General features: G+C 32.1%; 2 protein-coding genes across 2 annotated transcripts in view; one reads left to right on the top strand and one right to left on the bottom strand.

Annotated features, from left to right (window-relative positions):
- LOC127724144 (uncharacterized) overlaps nt 1-2393 on the bottom strand; it is a 32418-nt gene extending 30025 nt beyond the window's left edge. Inside the window, exon 1 of the mRNA XM_052231018.1 lies at nt 2312-2393. Within this exon, the coding sequence (XP_052086978.1) occupies nt 2312-2326 (15 nt within the window). The 5' untranslated portion in view covers nt 2327-2393. The remainder of the gene's footprint in view (nt 1-2311) is intronic.
- A 423-nt stretch (nt 2394-2816) lies between these two features.
- Nucleotides 2817-27748, top strand: LOC127724135 (E3 ubiquitin-protein ligase Mdm2-like). The gene is made up of 11 exons (XM_052231000.1): nt 2817-2931; nt 3384-3430; nt 7017-7202; nt 8092-8166; nt 12842-12975; nt 13406-13523; nt 14736-14862; nt 21192-21244; nt 22213-22425; nt 25321-25401; nt 26114-27748. Exons 1-11 carry the CDS (start codon nt 2919-2921, stop codon nt 26828-26830), a joined length of 1764 nt encoding a protein of 587 aa, XP_052086960.1. The 5' UTR covers nt 2817-2918; the 3' UTR covers nt 26831-27748.
- Nucleotides 27749-27826: the final 78 nt, after the last annotated feature.

Below are 27826 nucleotides of genomic sequence, written 5' to 3'. Positions count from 1 at the left end.
TATTGTCCCTATGAAACATGTAACATACATATGTTATCACAGTTCTTTGACTTTTTAGTCCACAATAACAAATGTATGTTATTTTTCTGTAATAACCCTATAGAGTTATATCCCTGACTGTCCAATGACATCACAAAAACATCATCAGACTGAGAAAAAAAAAATTTCTGCAAAGTTATTGGGCTAAAATTAAAAGTATGTGTGTTTACTGTCATTATATATGTAACCCTTATTTCAACTCCTTACCCAATTTTTTTTTAACGTTTTTTCATTATGCACTATAATTCAACATGACTGTCTCCACAATAGACACAATTTAGGTAAAAAAAAACAAACAAGAATATGCATCCATAGGACACCATGGACTGCTAGCAATATCAAAATTTCCATGTTCTGTGACCTGTGAAATTAGGGTAAAAACTGTGATTTGGCATATAATTTAACAAGTTCACATCATAATGAACAAGATTACTGTGAATTCATTATAATTCGTTGGATACAAATTTTCGTGGGTTTCGTGGGTACAGGTGAACCACGAATTCAAATGTTCAACGAATGACAAATTTTCTATAGGCTTTGCATGCAGAGATTGTCAAAACCACGAAATCAAATATCCACGAAAATACATGTTTTCCTCAATCCACGAAAATTGATACCCACAAAAATAAATGAATCCACAGTACTATGTTTCAAGTTGATGTGACTACAAATTTATCATGTTCATGGTAAACTTCCCTGATGACTTGACCAAAAGCTTTAACCTCGTGGTTCAGCATTGATTTAAAAAAAAAATAACTAATAGAAAATGTTGAAAGCAAACGATATGCACCTACGAAGTCTTATAATATTATAGTACTAATGTAACATGATGTAATATCATGCACTTATGGATTAGGAATAGCCTAAAATATTCAACTATATATATTTATACTCAAACAAAAAACTAGAATAATATACATTCATTTCCATAGCCTAAGAGAGATATGAAGATTTGTTCACATTTTTGTTGGGCATCAGAAGAAAAATTGAATTTTCTCATTGTTTCCAGGATGAACAAATCTTCATATATCCAGAAGAAAAGTAAAACAAATATAATCTGTATGTATCTATATTTATTTACCAACAATTTTTAATTGATTCAACTCATAGAATTTCACATTTTATCTGAATATCACATACGAAAATTGTACAGAACCTGAAAACATAAATGTCAGGGAAATTATAATATAACTATCTACAGTTATCATACCTGGTAGTGATATGTAAATGGTTCTTGATCAAAAATTAAATTTTACAGCTCTTAGAGCAAACTGTGCTTGTACAATTAGTACATGTATGTATATATGCATCAGACTAAGCATGGTCATGTGTTGTATGTCAAGGGTGTATTTAAATATGACATATGTATGAATAAATGTATAATACAATGAGGCCAAAATAATTATACTTGTTTCCTGTCTCCAGACATTATAAAATAAGACAGGTAGGTAGGTAGAATTATTTAAAAAGAAAAGTCAAGGAGGTAGGGCATGTAGGCATGGTGGAGGGTCGTAATGGGGTACCTTCGTGACGAATAACGGTAAAAATTATTGCCAAATGACGTTAACGGTAATTTTTGGTGCATGAGGATAAAATGTACACTTTCTTTTAGACGATAAAAAAATGACTGATTTTGAAGAATCACGCTAAATTTTTTTCCAAAAATAACGGTAACGATAATTATTTGAGACATCTGACGAATCATGATATGGATATTTTGACAAATCACGGTAAAATTTTAACCAATTTGATGCTAATGGTTGCAGAAAAAGTCCGTTTGACGCCTGACATTAAAGGGCATTCCTACCCTCATGGTAGGGTGACATGAAACAGAAATATATTTTTTTGTCCTGATAAACATGCTGAAATGATAAATGAATGAACAAAATATAGAACATACAAATTAATTGTTTATCAACAAGATACAACTGAATGGATGCCATAGAAAGATTCAAGAGCATATACATAAAAAAATTCTGTAGAATTTTATTACATAAAAACTGATGCAGTACGGCTGCAACAAAGCAACTCAAACAACTAACTCCTTTTCAGAAAACACCCTATATGTTTTCAAAAATAAAGCATCCCAGAACCTCCATAATGACACATTTTGATGCCTCCACCTTTAATCCTATTGTGACTCCTCCACCCTTGAGTGTCAAACAATGACTGTTTCTAACGCCTGCTGTTTTATTTGTTTTAAAAACTTATATTCTTTTTAGTGCTAACTTATTTAATTTTATATTGATTTGTGTCTTTGTGTAATTTTTACCTCATATAGATCCATATAATCACAATTACTATTATAACTTAGTTTACCACTTGTCTCTTTTGAAATGAAAATGAAAGTAGATTCCCGGGGAATCTCGTTTTGAAAATTCTTAATATAGTGAACCGGAAGCACATGCTGGAAAATGGTAAACATGTCCAGACACGTTTATAGGGAAAACTTTACTAAAAACCATAAAGTCATCATTGCAATCGAATGAAATATGCTAACCTGTTAAAGTAAACATATTTTATATTATAGGACCTTTGTAAACGGTATGAAAATTTTAAAAACATCTAGAAGATGTCTTATAATTTATATGCCGGGTAAAACATAGAGAGAAAAAATTACGATACTGTGTACGACGGTCTCTTGCCCAGACACGTTTCTCCTTATCTGATAATGACAGGACTTTAAATTAAACATGATGCCATCTGTTGTCACTTGTACCATATGTTTAACTATAAATATTATACAAACCCCATTTCACCAAATCAATGTTCCCTTGAACAGCAGTTGCAGATTTTTTCATGTTTTTGTGATTTATTTAATTAATATATGTAGTTATCAAAAAAAAAAAAAAATTAATTGGATTTGTGTACCAAAAGAAATGAAAATGACAGGTAAAGTTGCTCTTTATGGAAATTTTTAATTTTCTGTATATTTTTTTTTTAGGAAAAAATAAGTAATTGAACTTTGAAAGTTAGACATTTTGTATACTTCTTTAACAATATTTTTTTTTCTGTGAGTAATATGAGAACAGAAAGGTAAAGAATAGTTAGCTATGCACACACCCTTACTCTACAAATTGTGCAGATATTGATCAAGGTTTCTGTAAAACATTATTGAACTTGTTTAAGTTTGTAGCTTTTATTCAAAATTACAAATGTATGAAACATGTGAAAATGATATAAACATTTTGAAAAAAAAGGTGATTTTTATAAATAAACATCAACATCCTTGAATTTCTAGGGAAGGGCCTTTGACCCTTCAGGGATTAGCCAAATTTAATTAAATTGATGGACCTGCAGACGACCCTTTGACCAGTTGACCTGCATAGTAATTTATTTTACAGGTATTACATGGAAAATGTCAATGACAGACCAAACAGATCATGACAAGGTAAAAATAAAACAGGTTACACACATGATTAATTTGATCAATTTTTTTTTTACTTTGTTTTCTTGTAGAGTTACCTTCCCTATTTATAGTGATGATGAAATCCTTACAGTTTAAGTACATATAAACAAAATCAAATGCATTGGAGTACGCATGCTATTATATTTAATAATTGCGCCATAATCAGTTTTGCATTAAGTCTCATGTGAATAAGAAGTATTAAGAGTGTAGAGAAATTTCAGAGTGCCATGGAAGTTTACATTGGAAGTCAATTTCTTATTGAGGTAAGAAAAATGCAGAGAGTAATTATTTTGACTCTGGCATATTTTTTATTCATTTCCAAGCTGAGAGGATATTACATAGGATATTGCCCAACTTCCCCAAGACTGGGTGGGAATGAATATATTCTTTTGACCAACAGCAAATAACAAAATTAAATCCATGCTCTCCAAATAGGTAAATAGATAAATAGACCTACAATGTAGCAACAAGTGTTAATGGAGATTCAGTCTACAGCCCCCCACCACCATAAAAAAAACCCAAACAAATGGGCATCTTCTTATAAAACATTATCTCAATTGAAGTGTAGAAAACATTTGCATTGTATGAGTAAAAAGAAACAACATCATGAACATGTTACTGTGAATTCATTTATTTTCTGGAGTACCAATTTTCATGCATACTTGATTTGTGGTTTTAAAAAATTATGCATACAATCCTATTTTGGATTTACATGTATAAATTATCATAAATTAAATGTTGTTGAACACTTATTTCATGTATTTTGGTTGTTAACCCTTAATCATTAGTACCCAATGAATAATAATAAATCCGAAGTATATATTTTATCTGACAACCTGTCATGCCTGTATGTATGATTAATGAAAATCTTTTAAATATAGATTTTAGACCGTATTTTTCGAAAGAAAAATCGGTTATTGATTTGGGGATGTACGGCGGGTGGGCGGCTGCCAAACTGTGTCTGTTCATTAACATGAAAACGCTTTGACGAAATCATCGACTTTACAAATTTAGATATGTTGTTTCCTGTGACTAAATGAAGGTTTAGTTCAATTTTCACAATTTTAGCTGTTCTCGTTGTTGAGTTGTAGACCTTTCAGTAGCAAAAGTGATTTTGAGTTATTTCCCTTTGAACAGAAATGGTGTAATTAATAAGTAATTTCTATGTCATTTGGTCTCTTGTTTTATTTTGAGTTATTTCCTTTGAACATGTTGAACAGAAATGGTGTTAATTATAAGTCTATCAATGATTGTATCTGTTCAATTGATTTTAGTCAGGAGTTGTCAAAAATTTCTTTATAATTATTTTTTTTGAAGTTGTGTGTTTTGAAGGTAGATGTCACAGTTGTTATGTGGTATTTCCTTTTTGTTGTGTGTGTTATAATGTTTAATTTTTACTTGATCCTGTTTGGGGGTCCAGATTTGCAAATATCTTTACTTGATCTGGATCCTGTTTGGGGGTCCAGATTTGCAAATATCATTTTCATTAGATAATAATCTTTAAATGTATTCATTTATATCTTTTACTCAACAATAAAACTCCAGAACTATGTGTTGTTTTTCACTGAGGTTAAACTGCATGCATACATCCTGCATGATACCATACTGTATAGTACATGCTTCAAGTACATGTATCTACCACATTGCACACGAAAACTAGACATTTATATTCCTCATGATGTTCCTAGGACATACCGTAATTTGAATCCTGTTCTTACCAGAAATTAATCTGTTTGTATTACATTTGATTTACAAAATGATTTATCCTGGTACCTTTTTGATTATTTTTATGTTAATGGAAATTAGAAGGTTTACAATTAAATTGTTTTTTGTTTCTTTTAACTAAAAGGTCATGTAAGTGTTTAAACTACATAAAAATATTTTGAAAGCTTTGAAAACCTTTTCATAAGACATGACATAACTTTACACATGTTACATGCATATAAGGATTATTACTGAAACATGAAAAATAAAACATGACCATAATGACCGGAAAACGATTTTTATACCCGTCAAAATTTTGACGGGACGTATTATGGTATACAAATGTGCGACGTCCATCTGTCTATCTGTCCGGCGTAAACATGTCGCACCATAACTTGAGAACAACTTATCCAAATTTCATGAAACTTAACATAGTTGTTTCTTATGATGGTCAAACGATCTGTATATTTTTTGGTGAAAATAAGATTAAAACTTTTTGAGTTACGGGACTTTGTAACTAAAACAGGGGTGTGTTTTTTTCTCATGTCGCGCCGTATCTCAAAAACAATACATGATTATTGCTTAAAACTTTACACACTTCTTAGTTATATTAATCTTAAGATCTGTTTTGGTGATGATTCAAAATTTTATTTTAGAGTTATTTTGTCAAAAAAGGGGGGGTTTTCACATGTATCTCAGGTACTATTTATGATTATTGCATTAAACTTCACACACTTGTTAGTTATATTAATCTGAAGATCTGTATACTTTTTGGTGATGATTCTTTATTTTATTTTTGAGTTATTGAATTTTTATTGAGCTTTTTGGTAAAAAAAGGTATGCGCCGTATCTCAGAAACTATTTATGATTATTTTTTTATAAATTCCTGATATGAGATTGAGAAGTTATTGAACTTTATTCTTTGAAAAAGCGACGGGCGTATCATGCGTTCATGGCGCAGCTGTTTATTCATATTTTAATATAATGAAAGGGACATACAAAAAACTAGTAATAGATATCAGTGTGCAACAGGAAATGGATTTCTTTACATTGTGACTTTTAAATTTGATAAAATGGTGCTATAAATTAAATCAAATTTTATATTATATCAAAATTAATATAAAGTTTTAGCATGACTATTGAGTAATAAGGAAGACTTCCAAAATAGAAAAGGGGATAGGCTAGATGTTTATTGGACAAGATTTTTATGAAATATTAGGGTATTATGCAATTGATTATTGTGTGTAGGCTGAAGTTATATTTAGAAAAAACAGCATTTTTTTTTATCTTGATTCTTAAAACTAAGATGAAAGTTAGGAAAGCCTAACTAGAGCAATAAGTCTTTTCTTTGGCCACACATGTATTAGATGAAAGAAATATTTTTTCTTTAGATATTCAAAATTTATCTGTTATGAGTGTTATGAGGAAACAATTTGCATCTGTTAACAGAATTCATTACCGGTACTCATTAGTAAGTGGTTTTTTATTGAGAGGGTATATCAAGACTCCACATAATAAACAAAAATAGAAGGCTATCTGTTATTGCAACTATTGGTAAATGTATTGAAGTGTTGTGTTTTAACACTTTTGATGAATTAATTGACTTAACCAGTCACAACAAGTTTATAAGCAGGAATATTTTATTAGTTTTCTTAATACGGGTAAGATGATTTTCTTTCATATTTTCATAAAATTAAAGGCCATGCAAAAACTATTAATCATGGTTGGTGGAGGCAGTGTGCAACAAGAAAAAGATTTCTCTTCATGAATGAAAAAAAAATGTTTAAGTTTTTACATTGTATTTTATTAACATGCTCAGATAAATTTCAGTTCAAATATTTTCACAAATTTTATTTTATTTCAGCACAATTACACTGTTAGTGGTCAAGTAACATCCACCCAAGTAAATATGTGCAATAATCCAAATATAATTGTACAAAAGCCTCCTGATACATATAGCACACCTTCAGGATCAAATGTATCTACTTTGAAACAACTCACAGAGTCCCATTACATAACAACTGAAGAATGTGTCGTCAATTATCCTATGGTAAGTTATTAACAAGTTTTGAAGGTTTCTTTTAAAAGGTTGGAGATTTTTATGTCCTGGCTATGATAGTAAAGGTGAATTATGTTTTCTATCTGTGTGTCTGTCTCTTATTATACCCCCGCTTTAAAAAAGTGGGGGTATACTGTTTTACCTCTGTCTGTCCATCCATCAGTCCGTCTGTCCATCCGTCAGTCCGTCCTTCCGTCCCATGAATATTTTTCTTTGCATCTTTCTCAGGAACTACAATACAAGGTTTTCTGAAAGTTGGTTTCAGGGTTCATATAAGTCAGCTATACCATGTATACCCTGTGATGCGTTTTCAGATTCATCACTCAACAACTTCCTGTTTACTGAAATATTTGGGCAGGGGTATCATCAGGGAGCAGTAGCTCGCAGTTTCACTTGTTAGGTTTTGATTTAAGGTAGGGTAAAGTTTTGGTGTTATAGGGACATATATTCTTGTTTCATTTTAGTGAAAAGTATTGAAAAACTCGATCTCCACCAGGTGTGCCCCTTATTCCTTTAGATCCTGAACTGCATAGTTTTATAAAAGAAATGGATCTTAAGAGAAAAAATTACAGAAGCACCATGGTGCATTAGCCAGTTTGTAATTTGTAGTAAAATTTGTGCACCTAATAGAAGTTATCTCAAGAATATACGATATATATGCCATTTAAAACTAATTGATACTTCCCAAGCACAGCAAAAATCTTCATAGCCTCTACTCCATAAAGCATGAGAGACGAGCATGAACACTATTTTGATTTATTTACTTCTATTTAATTTTCATGAACATGTTTTTTTTTATCTTACATGACAACAATACCTATAGATAAGAGATATTGAAAGCAAATATCTCCACAATGTAATGTTTGTCTTATATCTATAGGTAAGACCCAGACGTGAATTCCTTGACATACTTAAACAAGTAGGAGCATCATGGGAAGTTTTAACAAGAAAAGAGGTAGGTACATGTATTACATTTTTACTAGCTGATCATGATCATGTGATTAAATCAGAAATAGATTTACATCAGAATATAAATGTCTAAAACAATACAAGGTCATGTTTTTTTCTCTGACTGTTAATGACGTCTGTACACTAAATCCGTTGGATGTGTACTGATAGATATTTTAGTCTTAGATACATGATTTTTTTTTTATTAGTTGTTATTGGCTTTGAACTAGCTGCCAGTAACTGCGAGTACTCTCAGATCTGTACTTAGTGTCCTTTTTGTTGTTAGGGATGAGGGATGGATAAATACCTTGCCACATCCGGTCTGTGTTTATGTTTGATGTTTTTCTGCTTTGTAAAGATCTGATGAGTTAAGCTTTTTTCAACTGATTTTTTTGCGGTCGTATATTGGTATGACGTTGGCGTCGGCGTTGTCGTTGTCATCCGAAGACACATTGGATCTCTCTGACGTTGTACCACAAGGTTCCATATCACAAAGGGAATGCTGGGATTGATTTTGGGGGTAATTGCCTCAAAATTTTAGGAATTAGGGGCCAAAAAAGGGGCAAAAAACAAGCATTTTCTAGTTTTATGACAATAATTTGTGTGTAAGTGTATGGATCTTTCTGAAATTGTACTACAAGGTTTCATATCACAAAGGGAAAGCTGGAATCGAGTTTGGGGGTAATTGCCTTAAACGTTTAGGAATAAGGGGCCAAAAATGGGCCAAAAATAAGCATTTTTCTAATTTCCAGACAATAACTTGTGTTCAAGTGTATGGATCTCTCTGAAATTGTACTGCAAGGTACCATACCACAAAGGGAAGGCTGGGATTGATTTTGGGGATAATTGCCTCAAAATTTTAGGGGCCAAAAAAGGGCAAAAAACAAGCATTTTTCTAGTTTCAGGACAATAACGTGTGTGTAAGTGTATGGATCTTTATGAAATTGTACTACAAGGTTTCATATCACAAAGGGAAAGCTGGGTTTGAGTTTGGGGGCAATTGCCCTAAACAATTAGGAATTTGGGGCCAAAAAACAAGCATTTTTACAGTTTCCAGACAATAACTTGTGTGTCAAGTGTATGGATCTTTCTGAAATTGTACTGCAAGCTACCATACCACAAAGCGAAGGCTGGGATTGAGTTTGGGGGTGATGAATCATAAGAGGGTTCAAAAAATTGGGGGGAGATTTTTTTCCTTTTTTTTTTCTTTAAAATTTTCCATTTTAAGGTTATTTTTGATTTATATATAAAAGCAAATAATAATGATAAGGTTTGATTTCATCAAAAATTGAAATATTGGGGTTCTTTGATATGCTGAATCTAACTGTGTATTTAGATTCTTAATTTTTGGTCCCGTTTTCAAATTGGTCTACATTAAGGTCCAAAGGGTCCGCATTTAAACTTAGTTTGATTTTAACAACAATTGAATTCTTGGGGTTCTTTGATATGCTGAATCTAACCGTGTATGTATTTAGATTTTGGATATTGGACCATAATAGGTGAATTAAAAAAAAATTTTTAAGTTCTTAGACCACATTCATTCTGTGTCAGAAACCTATGCTGTGTCAAATATTTAATCACAATCCAAATTCAGAGCTGTATCAAGCTTGAATGTTGTGTCCATACTTGCCCCAACTGTTCAGGGTTCGACCTCTGCGGTCGTATCAAGCTGCGCCCAGCGGAGCATTTTATTATGTCATTATCCTAGATTTAGTACAAGGTCATCACCTGACGTGACCCGGTCATCCTATCAACACAGATGTTGGTTCTGATAATTTTAGCAACATAATTAGTCCCTGGATCATTAGTATTCTATATTTAAAGCTACAATAAAATTAAATCACTTAGTCTAGTCATTAATTTGTACTACTTAAATAGGTGATTATTAAAGAAAGACAACTCTTACTTCCATCCTTTATGGACATAATGTTACTTGAATCAGTGATTTAGAAAATCACTCATTTAAGTAAGTCCCCTGACTGTCTAGTTTCAGGACAATAACTTGTGTATAAGTATTTTGATTGCTCTGATTTGATTTTGATTTTTGGTGTTTTTTAATGCGACTTTTAAGCACCGCTTTTGGGCTATTTCGTGGCGGCCAGTTTTTATTGATGGAGGAAGCCAGAGTGCCTGGAGAAAACCACCGACCTTCGATAGGAAAACTGACAATCCTAGTCAATTAAGATTGGAGTCGAGTGCACCTGCACAAGCGGGGTTCAAACTCACAACCTCAGTGTTGACTGGCTAGTGATTACAGTAGTAACTACTTACTTAGACCACTCGGCCACGGAGGCCCCTGATTGCTCTGAAATTGTACTACAAGGTTCAATACCACAAGAAGGTTGGGATTCATTTTGGGGGTAATTGCCCAAACTGTTCAGGAATTAGGGCAATTTTTGTGTCAAATATTTAATCACAATCCACATTCAGAGCTGTATCAAGCTTTAATGTTGTGTCCATACTTGCCCCAACTGTTCAGGGTTCGACCACTGCGATCATATCAAGCTGTGCCCAGCGGAGCATTTTATTTTAGTTTGTTCTTATGTTGTGTTGTTACACCACTGTCCCAGGTTGGGGGAGGGTTGAGCGCTCACAAACATGTTTAACCCCGCCACATTCTTTATGTGCCTGTCCCAAGTCAGGAGCCTGTAGTTCAGTGGTTGTCGTTGGTTCATGTCTGTCATATTTGTTTTTTCGTTTTAATGTTTTGTTTAATATAAATTAGGCCGCTAGTTTTCTCAATTGAAATGTTTCATATTTTTCATGTCAGGGCCTTTTATAGCCAAATATACGGTGTGGGTTTTTCTCATTTTTGAAGGCCGTACGGTGGCGTATAATTGCTTACATCCACTTTATTTGAACTTTGGTGGATAGATGTCTCATTGGCAATCGTACCACATATCCTTATTTCTATATTAAAAGAACAATGAGGGATATTGAGGTAAAGTACCTCAAAGTATAAATACATATCTAATCATACTAAATTAATATCTTAGAGGCTGCTTGTGAGGATATTGATTTTGTGATTACTGGATCTGTCAATGTGCGACCATCTTATTACAGTAGTCAATGGCATGTGGTGTAGGTAGTGCATGAGTGTAATAACCCTCTATATACAGTGCACCAGCTAGAAATCAAAAAGGGGCAGGGTGCCAGTGGAGGGCAGGGCACTTTTTATGAAAGGAAAAGGCACTGCTCATTTCTTTTGTCTACGTTTCTGTGTGTATCACGAGTTCACATTCTTTTTTTTTTACTGTATATGTTGTTAATAAATATTATATATATGACACTGTTGTGTATTTACTATGAAATACTCAGGAAGATATTTTGGAGTGAATCACCTAAATTCACTTATTCATTGTGATAAAATCAATGACAAGAGTTATTTCTTAGTAATATAAATCATTCACATGAATAAAGTTTATGCTACATATCTGAATAATTATTAACTATCACTATTCTCAAATTTTCCTTTGATCATTTTTGATATGACTGCAAAAATTTGCAAAATTAAATTTTTGTAGTAATATAATGTTATGACGTTGTCAGTGTCGTCGTTGTTTTCTGAAGACATTTGGTTTCAATATATATGTTACAATAACTTGAGAATATTAAAGTGTATAGATCTCTATGATTGTACCACAAGGTTCCATACCACAAAAGGAAGGTTGGGATTGATTTTTGGGGTAATTGTCCTATCTGTTTAGGAATAAGGGGCCAGAAACAAACATTTGTCTTGTTTCGGGACAATAACTTGTGTATAAGTATGGATCTCTATAAAACTGTTCAAGAATTAGGGGCCAAAAAAGGGGCAAAAAAACTAGGATTTTCTGGTTTCTTTTTTTACCAATTTCAATGTGGTTTAATTCAAAGTCTTGAATTCTTGAATATGCTGAATTTAACAGTGTATGTAGATTTTGGAATATGGGCCCAGATATTGAATTGATCCACATTGAGGTTTAAAGGGTCCAAAATTAAACTTTGTTTGATTTCATCAAACATTAAATTATTTGGGTTCTTTGATATGCCGAATCTTACCGTGCATTTAGATTTTTGATTTAGGGACTGGTTTTCAAATTGGTCCAAATTAAGGTCCATTTTAGTTTGATTTTTACAAAAATTGAATTCAAGGGGTTCTTTGATATGCTGAATCTAATTATGTACTTAGATTTGTGATTTTTGGTCCAGTTTTCAAGTTGGTCAAAATCGGTGTCCAAAATTAAACTTTATTTGATTTCAACAAAAATTGAAATGATGGGGTTTTTGATATGCTGAATCTAACCATTATTTAGAGTTTGGATTTTGGGCCCCATTAACAAATTGATCCACATTAAGGTCCAAATGGTCCAAAATTAAACCACTGTTTGATTTCATCAAAAATTGAATTCTTGGGGTTCTTTGTTATTCTGAATCTTACCATGTATTTAGATTTTTGATATTGGACCATAATAAATTTCAAATTTTTAAGTTCTTAGACCACATTCATTCTGTGTCAGAAACCTATGCTGTGTCAAATATTTAATCACAATCCAAATTCAGAGCTGTATCAAGCTTGAATGTTGTGTCCTTACTTGCCCAAACTGTTCATGGTTCGACCTCTGCGATTGTATCCAGCTTTGCCCTGCAGAGCATTTTGTTGCATATGCTGTAATAATTACAACCTGTTTATCTGTAAATTGAAGGTCTGTAGTTATCTAAAAGATTACATCGGTAGCAGACAGTTATACAATCCAAATGACCCTAGTATAGTGTTCTGTAAAAAAGATCCTCTGGGAAAAGTGTTTGGAGTTGATAAATTTACCTTTACAGAAGCAACGTAAGTGTATATCTATATATCATTGAGTTTATCATTATAGTAAATTTATGGTCACCTTTTTATTGTTTAGTTAGCTGTATATATTAGATGAAGCAACACTGACACTCATTTATTTTTTATCATTTATATATGTCTGATGAACATCCGAAGGAATAAAACATTCAATCTTTATAAAGGTGAAATTTTGTTAATCTATATTTGGGAGAAAAAGAAATAATCAAATCAAAGTGCTAGCAATTATAGGTCACTGTACGGCCTTCAACACAATGACTTTATGTCAAATATTTCATTTTGGCCTAACTGTAATATTGACAACATGTTAGGACCCCTGTCAACTTACACAAAGGATCTGAATATACACTCCCCCATCTTTATCTGAACTAGTTAATGTCTGTAAGCTTTATAATTCACACCTGTCTTGTATTTTCAGGAAATTGATAGATGCCAACTGCTACCAATTACCTGACTCTTGTATGGTTAAAAAAGAACAATTAGTTGCTAGACCAAAGAAAAGAAGTAATACTAGTACATCAAATCAAGAAAGAAGGGTAATTATTTTAGTTTGAAACAGAAATCTTGGGATCGTTTTGAAAATACTATATCTATGGCATGCCAAAATCTCTTTAAGAGATGATTTTATTTTATTTAATTGAAGTTCCTCCAGCCAAATTGACCTGATAGTTTGAAAATATGACAGGTTCTTATTAAAATATATTAGAATGTTTCCATAATCCTGAAATTATACATTGTTATTATATAAATACAGAAATTATTGAGTGCATTTATTCTCTGGGACGCTACTTCCTATTTGCAAGGTGATAGGACGTGCAGCTGGAATAGGTCACATTTTCCAGCTTAGAAATATGTGAATAGATGGGGGAAACTTGATAAGGTCAATAAAGTTCCCATTACTTGCTATATGAAAAGCCCTGTAATTTTTTAAGAGTCGAAAGTCTCGCCCTATGCAGACTATTTTGAAAGGGCTCAGCAGCTTATGCAAAAGCCTAGGAAAGGTAATGTTGCTCATAGATTGAGTTCCTCCCTTCAAAAATTCTACAGTTGTCACCACGATCTGATTGACCGCTATGGAGTGTCAGTTTCATACATGACAAAAGCTTTCCTGATCCCCTGAATTGACCCTTGGTTTTTGGTGGGGTTGCTGTATGTTCTTTTTATTTTTTGTATTATTTGTTAATTCTTCTTCTGTCATCTTTCTTGGTATTCCCAGCTGTGTTTTTATCCACAAATTGTCTTGTCTTTTGACACTTTGGTATTCCACTTTTTCCAACACACCACACAAAACCAATATATGTTACATTATTACCTAAGCAATACATGAAAAAGTATACATTTTAAAAATCTAAATTATATGAATAGGGTGTGATAACAGAACTCCAGCACCACCCCCTATCAATTAAGTATTTAAATAATGCCACTAAGCAAATATTCAACAACAAAAATTTAATAAAAAAAAAGCTGCTGTTATTTTGAAAAAAGAAAAAAAAATGTAGTATTCTGAAAAATCGTGTAACTTAATTGCTATCAAACTTTGCATAAATGAAGCATTTGGCATTTGCAACACTTTATTTAAAACAGTTGCTTCCCTTGTAATCTTGAGTTGATCGCTTCAACCATTACCAAAAATAAATGGTTGGCAGCTTTGCTAAAAATATAAAATCAACAAATACAACTATTATGTGAAAGAAAATGAAAATGTTTTGTTCCCTTGTCATGATATGAACGTTTTTGTTTATTTACAGATAGTAACTGTTTCTTGTCCAAAGTTGATTGACATTCTTGTACATAGTCCCAGTACTCAGACAATAGAACAGCAGAAAGCACAGAATAATTCCCAAGGCCAATCATCAGACACAAGTGCAAACAGAGGTAAACAAGGTTGTTTGCTGTTCTATTTTTATACGACCGCAAAAAAATTTTGTGGTCGTATATTGGTATGACGTTGGCGTCGTCGTCGTCCGGCGTCGTCGTCGTCGTCGTCCGGCATCGTCGTCCGAAGACATACTGGTTTTCGCACTCTAACTTTAGTTTAAGTGAATGGATCTTTTTGAAATTTGACCATAAGGTTAAATACCACAAAAGGAAGGTTGGGATTGATTTTGGGGGTTATGGTACCAACAGTTAAGGAATTAGGGGCCAAAAATAAGCATTTTCTTGTTTCCAGACAATAACTGTGGAACGGTGTATGGATCTCTCTGAAATTATACTACATACCACAAAGGGATGGTTAGGATTTGCTTTGGGGGGTTATGGCTCAAACCGTTTAGGAATTAGGGGCAAAAAAGGGGGAAAAAAAAGGTTGTCCTGGTTAATGGACAAATACTTTTGTACAAAACATAATTTAAAGCAGTGTAAGGGAGATAAATCAAATACATCATTGAGATTATCTCCCTTACACTGCTTTTAAATTATGTAGAAAGTAATGGTTAATGAACAATAAAGATAATTTAAAACAGTGTAAGGGAGGTAATCAAAATACAACGTTTTGGTTACTTCCCTTACACTGCTTTTAAATTATGTCTAAAGAAATGCATATCTATAAAGGAAGACCAGTAAAAATATCTACAAATGTTGCATCTTTTTTTTTTACAAAAAAATCCATATGAAAGATTTGACAGTATATTTTTTATTCTATTATAAAATAGATTAAGTTAGCACTATGGTAAATTTAAATGGGTAATTATGGTTGCCAACTCCATTGGAAATTTGAATTGAGATTATGACCATATCTTGAGGGAAAGAATTTTTTGGGGAAAAAAAGGGGGGGGGGGATAAAAAGAAATTGTGGGAGGTCAATTTTTTCTCATTTCAGATTTCAGAAATTAAAAAGAATTATTCTTCAAATATTATTTTTTTTTCAAATTTCAAATATTGAAAAATTTCAAGAAGTAATCTTTAATTGCACAGTATGGCGCATTAGATTTGTAAAATCTTTGATCAGATTTATTTATTTGTTATGCCGAATCTAACAGTGTATTTAAATTTTTAAATTTGGGTCCAGTTTTCAAATTGGTCTACATTAAGGTCCAAAGGGTCCAAAATTAAACTTTGTTTGATTTTCGCAAAAATTGAATATATGAGGTTCTTTGATATGCTGAATCTAAACATGTATTTAGATTTTTGATTTTTTGGCCCAGTTTTCAAGTTGGTCCAAATTGGGGTCCAAAATTAAACTTTGTTTGATTTCAACAAAAATTGAATATGTGGGGTTCTTTGATATGCTGAATCTAACCATGTATTTGGATTTTTTATATGTGGACCCCATTATCAAATTGGTTCATATTGAGGTCAAAAGGGTCCAAAATTAAACTTTGTTTGATTTCATCTAAAATTGAAGTATTGGGGTTCTTTGATATTCCAAATCTAACCGTGTATTTAGATTTTTAATTTTTGGTCCTGTTTTTTAAATTTGTCTACATTAAGGTCCAAAGGGTCCAAAATTAAACTTAGTTTGATTTTAACAAGAATTGAATTCTTGGGGTTCTTTGATATGCTGAATCTAAACATGTGTTTAGATTTTTGATTATGGGCCCAGTTTTCAAGTTGGTCCAAATTGGGGTCCAAAATTAAACTTTGTTTGATTTCAACAAAAATTGAATATATGAGGTTCTTTGATATGCTGAATCTAACCATGTATTTAGATTTTTGATTATGGGCCCAGTTTTCAAGTTGGTCCAAATTGGGGTCCAAAATTAAACTTTGTTTGATTTCAACAAAAATTGAATATATGAGGTTCTTTGATATGCCAAATCTAACCGTGTTTTTATACGACAGCAAAAATTGAAAATTTTTTGGTCGTATATTGGTATGACATTGGCGGCGTCGTCGTCGTCGTTGTCGTCGTCGTCGTCGTCCGAAGACACATTGGTTTTCGCACTCTTACTTTAGTTTAAGTGAATGGATCTCCATGAAATTTTACCATAAGGTTCAATACCACGAAAGGAAGGTTGGGATTGATTTTGGGGGTTATGGTACCAACAGTTAAGGAATTAGGGGCCAAAAAGGGGCCAAAAATAAGCATTTTTGTAATTCCAGACAATAACTTGTGTGTAAGTGTATGGATCTCTCTGACATTGTACCACAAGGTTCCATATCACAAAGGGAAGGCTGTAATTGATTTTGGGGGTAATTGCCTCAAAATTTTAGGAATTAGGGGCCAAAAAAGGGGCAAAAAACAAGCATTTTTCTAGTTTCATGACAATAACTTGTGTGTAAGTGTTTGGATATTTCTGAAATTGTACTACAAGGTTCCATATCACAAAGGGAAAGCTGGAATTGAGTTTGGGGGTAATTGCCTGAAACGTTTAGGAATTGGGGGCCAAAAAGGGGCCAAAAATAAGCATTTTTCTAGTTTCCAGACAATAACTTGTGTTCAAGTGTATGGATCTCTCTGAAATTGTACTGCAAGGTACCATACCACAAAGGGAAGGCTGGGATTGAGTTTGGGGGTGATGAATCATAAGGGGGTTCAAAAAATTTGGGGGGGGGGATTTTTTTTTTTTTCTTTTTTTTTCTTTTTTTCCTTTTTTTTTTCTTTTAAAATTTTCCATTTTAAGTTGGTTATTTCTGATTAATATTTAAAAGCAAATAATAATGATATGGTAGGAGTTACACACCAAACAGGATGTGTAAATTATTATATAATAAGTATTGTGCAATAGCAAGAAATTTTCAATTGCACAGTATTGCACAATTGCAAGAAATCTTCAATTGCACAGTATTGCGCAATAGCAAGAAATCTTCAATTGCACAGTATTGCGCAATAGCAAGAAATATCCAATAGCACAATATTGCGCAATAGCAAGAAATTGTCAATTGTACAGTATTGCACAATAGCAAGAAATATTCAATTGCACAGTATTGTGCAAAAGAAGATACTTCGTATAAATTGCTTATTTCTTGATCAATTTCAATGGGGTTTTATTCTTGAATTCTTGGGGTTCTTTAATATGCTGAATCTAACCGTGTATTAAGTTTTTGGATTTTGGGCCCCGTTTTTAAATTGGTCTACATTAAGGTCAAAAGGGTCCAAAATTAAACTTAGTTTGATTTTAACAAAAATTGAATTATTGGGGTTCTTTGATATGCCAAATCTAACCGTGTATTTAGATTCTTGATTATGGGCCCAGTTTTCAAGTTGGTCCAAATCGGGGTCCAAAATTAAACTTTGTTTGATTTCAACAAAAATTGAATATATGGGGTTCTTTGATATGCTGAATCTAACCATGTATTTAGATTTTTGATTTTTGGGCCCCGTTATCAACTTTGTCCACATTGAGGTCAAAAGGGTCCAAAATTAAACTTTGTTTGATTTCATCAAAAATTGAATTCTTGGGGTTCTTTGATATGCTGAATCTAACCATGTATTTAGATTTTTTATTTGTGGACCCGCTATCAAATTGGTTCATATTGAGGTCAAAAGGGTCCAAAATTAAACTTTGTTTGATTTCATCAAAAATTGAATTATTGGGGTTCTTTGATATGCCAAATCTAACCGTGTATTTAGATTTTTAATTTTGGGTCCCGTTTTTAAATTAGTCTACATTAAGGTCCAAAGGGTCCAAAATTAAACTTAGTTTGATTTTAACAAAAATTGAATTTTTGGGGTTCTTTGATATGCTGAATCTAAACATGTGTTTAGAATGTTGATTATGGGCCCAGTTTTCAAGTTGGTCCAAGTTGGGGTCCAAAATTAAACTTTGTTTGATTTCAACAAAAATTGAATATATGGGGTTCTTTGATATGCTGAATCTAAACATGTATTTAGATTTTTGATTTTTGGCCCAGTTTTCAAGTTGGTCCAAATTGGGGTCCAAAATTAAACTTTGTTTGATTTCAACAAAAATTGAATATATGGGGTTCTTTGATATGCTGAATCTTACCATGTATTTAGATTTTTTATTTGTGGGCCCGCTATCAAATTAATATTGGTTCATATTGAGGTCAAAAGGGTCCAAAATTAAACTTTGTTTGATTTCATCAAAAATTTAATTATTGGGGTTCTTTGATATGCCAAATCTAACCGTGTATTTAGATTTTTAATTTTGGGTCCCGTTTTTTAAATTGGTCTACATTAAGGTCCAAAGGGTCCAAAATTAAACTTAGTTTGATTTTAACAAAAATTGAATTTTTGGGGTTCTTTGATATGCTGAATCTAAACATGTGTTTAGATTTTTGATTATGGGACCAGTTTTCAAGTTGGTCCAAGTTGGGGTCCATAATTAAACTTTGTTTGATTTCAACAAAAATTGAATATATGGGGTTCTTTGATATGCTGAATCTAAACATGTATTTAGATTTTTGATTTTTGGCCCAGTTTTCAAGCTGGTCCAAATTGGGGTCCAAAATTAAACTTTGTTTGATTTCAACAAAAATTGAATATATGGGGTTCTTTGATATGCTGAATCTTACCATGTATTTAGATTTTTTATTTTGTAGGCCCCCTATCAAATTGGTTCATATTGTGGTCAAAAGGGTCCAAAATTAAACTTTGTTTGATTTCATCAAAAATTGAATTATTGGGGTTCTTTGATATGCCAAATCTAAACGTGTTTTTAGATTTTTAATTTTGGGTCCCGTTTTTTAAATTGGTCTACATTAAGGTCCAAAGGGTCCAAAATTAAACTTAGTTTGATTTTAACAAAAATTGAATTCTTGGGGTACTTTGATATGCTGAATCTAAACATGTGTTTAGATTTTTGATTATGGGAACAGTTTTCAAGTTTGTCCAAGTTGGGGTCCAAAATTAAACTTTGTTTGATTTCAACAAAAATTGAATATATGGGGTTCTTTGATATGCTGAATCTAACCATGTATTTTGATTTTGGACATTGGACCATAATAGGTAAATTAAAAAAATTGAAGTTCTTAGACCACATTCTTTCTGTGTCAGAAACCTATGCTGTGTCAAATATTTAATCACAATCCAAATTCAGAGCTGTATCAAGCTTGAATGTTGTGTCCATACTTGCCCCAACTGTTCAGGGTTCGACCTCTGCGGTCGTATCAAGCTGCGCTCAGCGAAGCATTTTATTTGATTTGTTGATATATAGCTAATTTACTATTATTAGACAAGCATCCAGCTAGAGGTTAAGGTCACCAGATCATATTTATTATGCAAAAGCTGTGTATATAATATATATATTGTAATGTTCACATACTTTCAAAAATTGAAAGAAATGAAGTAGTTTTATTTCAAGACATACATCAAACATGTCAAAAGCCATTCATCACATGTCAAAATCTGTTCAATATTGTATTTCTGATTCTGCATATACATGATATATTCATAACACACAAACAAAAAATATATAGTAAAAAATAATACAATCAAAACAATATTAAAAGTATCACGCACACGATTTTTTTTATTAGCTATATTTGATGTTCATAAAAATGATGAATAAAATATTTTTGATCTTTATGTTTTGTATGAGCAGTTCCTACTGCATTCACAGTGATGGCATGCATGGTATGAGAATGTTTAGGGTTTATTACTTTTTATGCCCCTGCTGCATCAGAGGGGCATTAAGTGTTACCCTTGTCTGTCCATCTGTACATCCGTTCTCTAACTTAAGTTTACCTCAACCAAATGTTATGAAACTTATACACAATGCTTATTACCACAAAACACAGATCAAGTTCTAATTTGGGTTGCAACTTTAATGTTCCTGTCCCTTTATAACACTATATGCAAGTGGGGGCATCATCTGTGTCCCATGGACACATTCACCATTTATTTATTCTATATGAATGAAAAGAGATGTAGAGTATATACCAATGAAATAGCAACCCAACGACAAAAACCAAAATTCGCCTAATCTTCAACATATGTTTTCAACTCACAACTGTCCAAGGTTAGGGGAGGGTTTAGTGCTGGCAAAGATGTTTAATCTTTAACCTTGCCATATTTTGTATATTCCTGTCCTAATATTCAGTTTTTGTCAATGGTTCTGTCAATCATGCTTGTGTTTTGTTTATTGTTTTGTATATACATCAGGCCTTTTGTTTCCTCATTTGAATTACTTTACATTTTGTCACATCTGGCTTTTTAAAGCTTACAATACAGTATGGGTTTTGCTCATTTTTGCTTACATCTACGTTATTTGATCTCTAGTGGACAGTTGTCTCATTTGCAATCATACCACATCTTATTTGTATATTGTCACTTAGATAATAATTCATTTTATCAATTTTAGCACAGAATTTGCCAGCTGCTTCTACTGGTAGGAGGAGACATAGATGGGTATCAGTAAGTATAATTCACAAATGTAAATAAAGAAAGATTAACATGATTAATGTACTGGTAATTGGGACCATAATAAAATATGTGCAGTAAAACTCGTCAAATCCAAACCCTGGTAAAAATTAAACCTATCCAATCTTGACTCCTGTATCAATAGGTGAATGTTCTTTTATTTAACTTGTGGGAATTGAACAAACATTTCTGTTTTTTAAAGAAGTCATCTATATCAAGTAGCTTGAAAATCTTTATTAAGTTATGAGCACCAATCTCTTTCACTTCAGTCCTTCTGCATTGTTCTTTGAACTGTGAACAAAGTGATTGAAAAATTTCTCTTTTTTTCCTTTTTGACTTGAACTAAACTGTACTAGAATTGAATATTTCCAAACAGCCTGTTGATGATTAAAAAAACAAATATTGCATTACATATTAAAAAGCAGTTACTTGTACACAAATTTCATTGATATTATCTTTGTTTTTTCATCCAATTTTGCTACTTAGCTTACCTCAATTGTCTACTGAACCACCCCAGTATTCTCAGTCTAGTATACATGCTTGCCACTTATAGTGGAGGTACTATCGGGTTGTAGAAGTGTTGTTAAGGCCAAACAAATAAATATGTGTGTTAAGGGATTCCTTATAAAGAAAAATAAGGGGAGGTACTGGTAGATAAAACTTCTTTATTATTTTGCTAAATACATTATTACCTTGAGTGTATTGGGAGACCGGCAATATTGTTATGATTCTCTACCATGAGTCCCAATAAAATCTTTTATGGTAGGCCTTTTCAGGCATAGAAATACAGGGTTGGTAGGGAAACCATTAATACCAGCATTTTTCATTTTGGCTGAACGTTCACATTCCCATGTTCATCCACAAAGAAATTGGAAGTGCTATGAAAATACATTGTAGCATTAAACCTCATGAAACTTATTAAAACAACAAAATATAGTTAATTAATGTATAATCAATTATAGGAAAGGGAAGATTCTGAACCAGATATAATAGCCATCGAGCTAGATGCCGACAATGATGATGATGTTATAGGTGTAGAGGTTGGAACCAACGGTGCTGATGATGTTATATCTGTAGAGGTTGATGCTGACAGAATTTCATTTGAATATGAAGTCTGTTCAGATGAGGATGATATCATATCCAGCACAGCCAGTGTTTCAGGAATCTCAGATACTGTAAGTTTTATGAAATGAACACGCATCACTTAACCTTTAAGTCATAAGTGATATTTAAGGATGATTATCAATATGTTACCCTTTTTAGCTCACCTGGCCCTAAGGGCCAAGTGAGCTTTTCTCATCACTTGGCGTCCGTCGTCCGTCGTCGTTAGCTTTTACAAAAATCTTCTCCTCTGATACCACTGGGCCAAATTTAACCAAATTTGGCCACAATCATCATTAGAGTATCTAGTTTTAAAAATGTGTTTGATGACCCCGCCAACCAACCAAGATGGCCGCCATGGCAAAAAATAGAACATAGGGGTAAAATGTAGATTTTGGCTTATATCTCTGAAACTAAAGCATTTAGAGTAAATTTGACATGGGTAAAACTGATTATCAGGTCAAGATCTATCTGCCCTGAAATTTTCAGACAAATCTGACAAATCTTCTTCTCTGAAACTACTGAGACAAATTTAACCATACTTGGCCATAATCATTATTAGGGTATCTAGTTTAAAGAATTTGTCCGATGACCCCTCCTTCCAACCATCATGGCTTACATGGTTAAAAATAGAACATAGGGGTAAAATGCAGTTTTTGGTTTATATCTCTGAAACTAAAGCATTTAGAGCAAATCTGACATGTGGCTAAAATGTTCATCAGATTTAGATTTATCTACCCTGACATTTTCAGACGACTCCAACAACCCGTTGTTGGGTTGCTACCCCTAAGTTAGTAATTTTACAGAAATTTTGCATTTTTTTGTTATTATCTTAGATATCAATATAATATCTAATATCTAATACTATTAATTATGATTTTAACCTTATTTTACATGATTTCCAAAGCATCAGTAAATTCAGGTGAGCGACACAGGCTCTAGAGCCTCTAGTTTGTTGATTTCACAGTATCCCTGTATACTAGATCTTAGGGGTCCTTGACAAGAGATCAGTAATATGTTTGTAATAGTTATCAAATGGGTTTTTAGCAGAATGGAAATAATCTGTGTTATATAGAAGCTTAGGAAATATCTATGAAAATGACCAACACAAACATACCTATCAATTTAAGAGCAGTGTTTTTTCCTGGCCAATTTAGCGTTGTGGTATTCAGTACTATCATATTTCAACACTGTAATATTGTACTCACCACAGCTTTAAAGTTTAAAAGTAATGGTTTAAAGCATTCAAAGGGACATTGAAGTACCTTTTCAGCCATCGAACAGATACAACCACATATTGTATATTTCAGTATAGAATTTAGAAAATTAAGTTTAATAAAAAAAACATTATGATATTGTGTGTTTTTAAAACACCATCAGATTCTAAAGGGATTCCAATTAGAAATTATATTGAATAAACTGTACCTTGACAAAACTGAAGTGGTGAAGAATTTATTTGTTGATTATCTCCCTTTGAATGTGTTTCATGCATAAATAGGAATGAGCATTTGAAAACATTAACTAAATCTGTTGGAAAATTCCAATGTTTGAAGTGTTGAACACTTAACAGACATGGATAAAAATCAGTATAAAGTCAGTTACCAAAGATGATTTGGGTAGGGTTTAAGCTAGGATTTTGAGGGCTTTTAATCACTTTTGCATGATAAGAAAATCAACCTTTCTTAGAGTAGTTATTGCATAGAGTTTAATACATGAACAAAAATATGAGTATTTTCTTTTTCAGTATTTCATTAGTATACATGTACAATTAAAATATAGCAATTAAGATTGAAACAAAACAGCTGTATTTCTTCAAAAGATAAATATTGTATGTTTTTGTTTTGATTTGTATACATGTCTCAAAACAGGGACTAATGAGACTAATATAATGAATCTATTGGTCAATGTTACTGTCCTTATAATTTGCTTATGGTCCGAGTATACTATAGAATAGAGAAAATGGGCAAAAAAAATGAATAAGAGAGAATAATGGGCGCGTAAATATACAGAATAGAGAGAAAATTTGTATAAAAAAGAAATACAGAAAATGATGACCCAAGCCCCCCTCCCCCAACACCCTAATTTGCACCATATCTCAAAAGACCTCCTAAACCTAGCTATAAGTCCTAAAGTCAGAAGAATATAGACAGATCAGTAGGTATTTCAATACTAGGAAAAATTATAATTGAGTTATTTTTCTTGTATTCGGGTGTGTGATCCTACTCTTCAGAGGATTATACATAGTTGAAGCACAAAAGTGAGGTCAGGCAAAGACAAGATGCTTCTGAATTTAAAATTTTTAGAGGAATTCAAGAAAAAAACGATGTGTTTGAATAAGTTCATTACGGTTTTTGTCTTTCTGTCAATTATGTTTTCATCATGAAACTCTGGTCAACATGTGGTATGAACTATTTTTTGCCACCAGTTTTGTTATTATATATCAAAAGTGAGGTCAGGCAAAGACAAAATACTGCTGAATTTTAAAATTTAAGCAGAATTCGAGAAAAAAACGATGTGTTTGAATAAGTTCATTACGATTTTTATCTTTCTGTCAATTATGTTTTCTTCATGAAACCCTGGTCAGTGTGTGATATGAACAATTGCATAAGTAATGACGAAATGCCAACTGACCGATTCTATTTGAAAGAACTAATTTTGATGATCATTAATGACTCATTGGATAAGTGGATTACCTGTAACAACAAATTATGACACCTGTTGTATCCGTTGATTAGGTTGGGGTAGTAAACTTGTCATAAACTTCTCACCAGGTAAAATTTTTCACAATTCATTTTTTTACTCTTATAAATTTAAGTGACGAAATTGATCAGAAATACTTTCGTCATTTTGAAAATCGTCTTGTAAAAAGCGAAAATGATGAGGGCTAGTAAAGTCACTGATTTGGGCTAGATTTGTATATGTATTTTGAGAAAATTTCAACAAATAAATTTTTTTGGTTTACTTTTCAGAATGTAGTGATAATATGTGGTGATAGTGATATGGAATTCTGGGGTGATTCTGATTCAAGTGATTCAGAATTATCAGATGGGGTAAGTTTATGTTATATAGTTGGGTTTTAGCTGCTAATTCAAAATAAAAAGGATTTGATTTTCAGCCTTTCACCCCAGGAAGTTTTTTTTTTAAAGATTTCCAATATTTATAGGAATCTGTTGGCCTAAATTTGATTAAAATTGTGTAATCCATGCTCTCCAAAAAACATACAGAAGATATTTGTATTTTATATTGTATATTAGCATAAATCATTACAGAAAGAAAAATATTCGTTTATTATTAAAACATTTAAAAAGTATATAAATGGTTCAGAAATGTCAACTGATTTTTTTTATGAATTATATTGAATTTATGTTATTCTGAGGTCAATGATTACACATCAAATATTATAGATTGACATGAAAGAAAGAAGGGAAGAAAAGCTGATTGCTTGAAATATGTTGACTTTTACAACTTAACATGCATAAGCCTCAGGCTAAATTTAAATTTAAAGAAACACAAATGTTTTTAAGGAAATTTGGGAAATCTGCATTCCTAAACTTTTTCAGTCAATGTGTAACTTAATAAATATCCAAAAGATTTAATGTTAAAGTTTTAAAGCATATGGTCTTGACCGCTGATGAGAAATTAATAGTGAAAGGCATATATGGGACATTAAATTAAATCGGTATTGTGTAACTTTTCATAACATAAATGGTAAATAAGGGGACATAATGTTAAACATATCATGTCAAAATTTTCTATTTACAGGATAAATGGACGTGCACAGAATGTGATACGAAAAACTCTCCTTTACATGGTCACTGTGGACATTGTAAAAAAGTGCGTCCAAACTGGCTACCAGAGACTACACGAAAGAGGCGGTTGGAAAGAATGAATTCCAAAGACCAGGCACTTTTGTCTTCTTCCGAATGCAGTGATATTTCTCATATCCCTTCAAAATTTCGTCGTTCTTCTAGAGACCGTCTTACATCGATAGAATTGGAATCTGACAAAGACTTGATAGTGGATGAAGAGGACTCAGGAATTAGCACCGTGTCTAGTCAGCAATCTAGTCAAGAAAATTTAGCTGACAATAAAGTGAAATCCTATTCTACGTTGATAGAAAATTCATCCACGTTAGGAACGTATAGAACTTTGCTAAACTTTCAATCTACAGACTCAGCAAAAAATAAAGATGAACTGTCAGTATCAGATAAAATGGATATTTCTGGCAAATTGCAAAAAGAGTCTAAGCAGCAAAAATCTGAGAAAATTTCTTACAATAAGGAATTGGGAAATTCTCAATCACAACTTGGTCAGTGCTGTATTTGTTTCAGCCGGCCTAAAACTGCCAGCATTATTCATGGCTGCACTGGACATCAAGTGTGCTGTTATAGATGTGCCAAGCGACTGAAAAGACTTGCAAAACCATGCCCTCTCTGTAGACGACCTATTCAAAAGGTCATTAAAAACTATTTTGCTTAAATATTTGTATACTGATTACAGGACATATTGTTAATTTTCTTCTTTTTTTTTTGTCATGACTGAATTATTAGCAAGTGATCAAGTTTACAAAAAATGGCAGAATACAACTTTGACTTAATTTGAATTCATTATCTGCTTCTTAGGCTTCAGTAAACTTGCCAATGAAATGATTAAAAAAAGGTTTCAAATTTTCAATATTTTAAGTCATTGGAAACAACCGTCCAGGTATTTTTAAAGTTCATTAAAGCCATAATTTTTTATAATGCAATTTTCAAACTATTTAACAAATGTATATCTAAATAAGACAATCGTCTCAAACCAATTTAATGTCAGAAGAGGCCTGTGGTTTTGAATGGCCTTTAGGGGTATGATATTAGTATGGTTATCTATGTAAGCATTGTAGTACATCATTTGTTAAAATCTCAGCATTTTGTTTTTGATAAATCAAATTATGTCATTGTTTGTATATGTAAATCAATTATTTATTTTTTTTACCATATAACTCACCTATTTATCATGTTTATGTTCACTGGTTTTTATTATTTATTTTCATGTACTGTTATCTAATTTAAGTACTAATCATATTTATTTTTGTGTCTTCACATGGCAGCTATTATTGGATCATATTTTTAGCAATCTCTATCAATTAATACATGTATGATTGAAACATTAATCTAATTCATAATTATCATATTAGTTATTGTAAATGTTTTATCTCAAATTACTGCATAGACAAATTGTTCAACACTGTAGCTTCCATTGGGTATGCATGTTTTATTAACAATTTCTATCATTTCAATTTTAATTTTATAAATACCATAAATATTTGCAGAGATATATGTACTCACATCAATTTCAAAGTTTAATGTACAATTTAACCAAAGTATTATTTATTGCATATAATACAAAAACTTCTACAAAGTAATGTTCGAATTTTATTCTTATTTTTACTGGAAAACTTATAGGGACCTTTCTTTTTTGCTGCAATTACTACCA

The sequence above is a fragment of the Mytilus californianus genome, unplaced genomic scaffold (assembly GCF_021869535.1).
Source record: "Mytilus californianus isolate M0D057914Y unplaced genomic scaffold, xbMytCali1.0.p SCAF_14, whole genome shotgun sequence".
Lineage (NCBI taxonomy): Eukaryota > Metazoa > Mollusca > Bivalvia > Mytilida > Mytilidae > Mytilus > Mytilus californianus.
The sequence above is the reverse complement of the archived record's forward strand: the minus strand, read 5'-3'. Positions and strand labels throughout refer to the sequence as shown.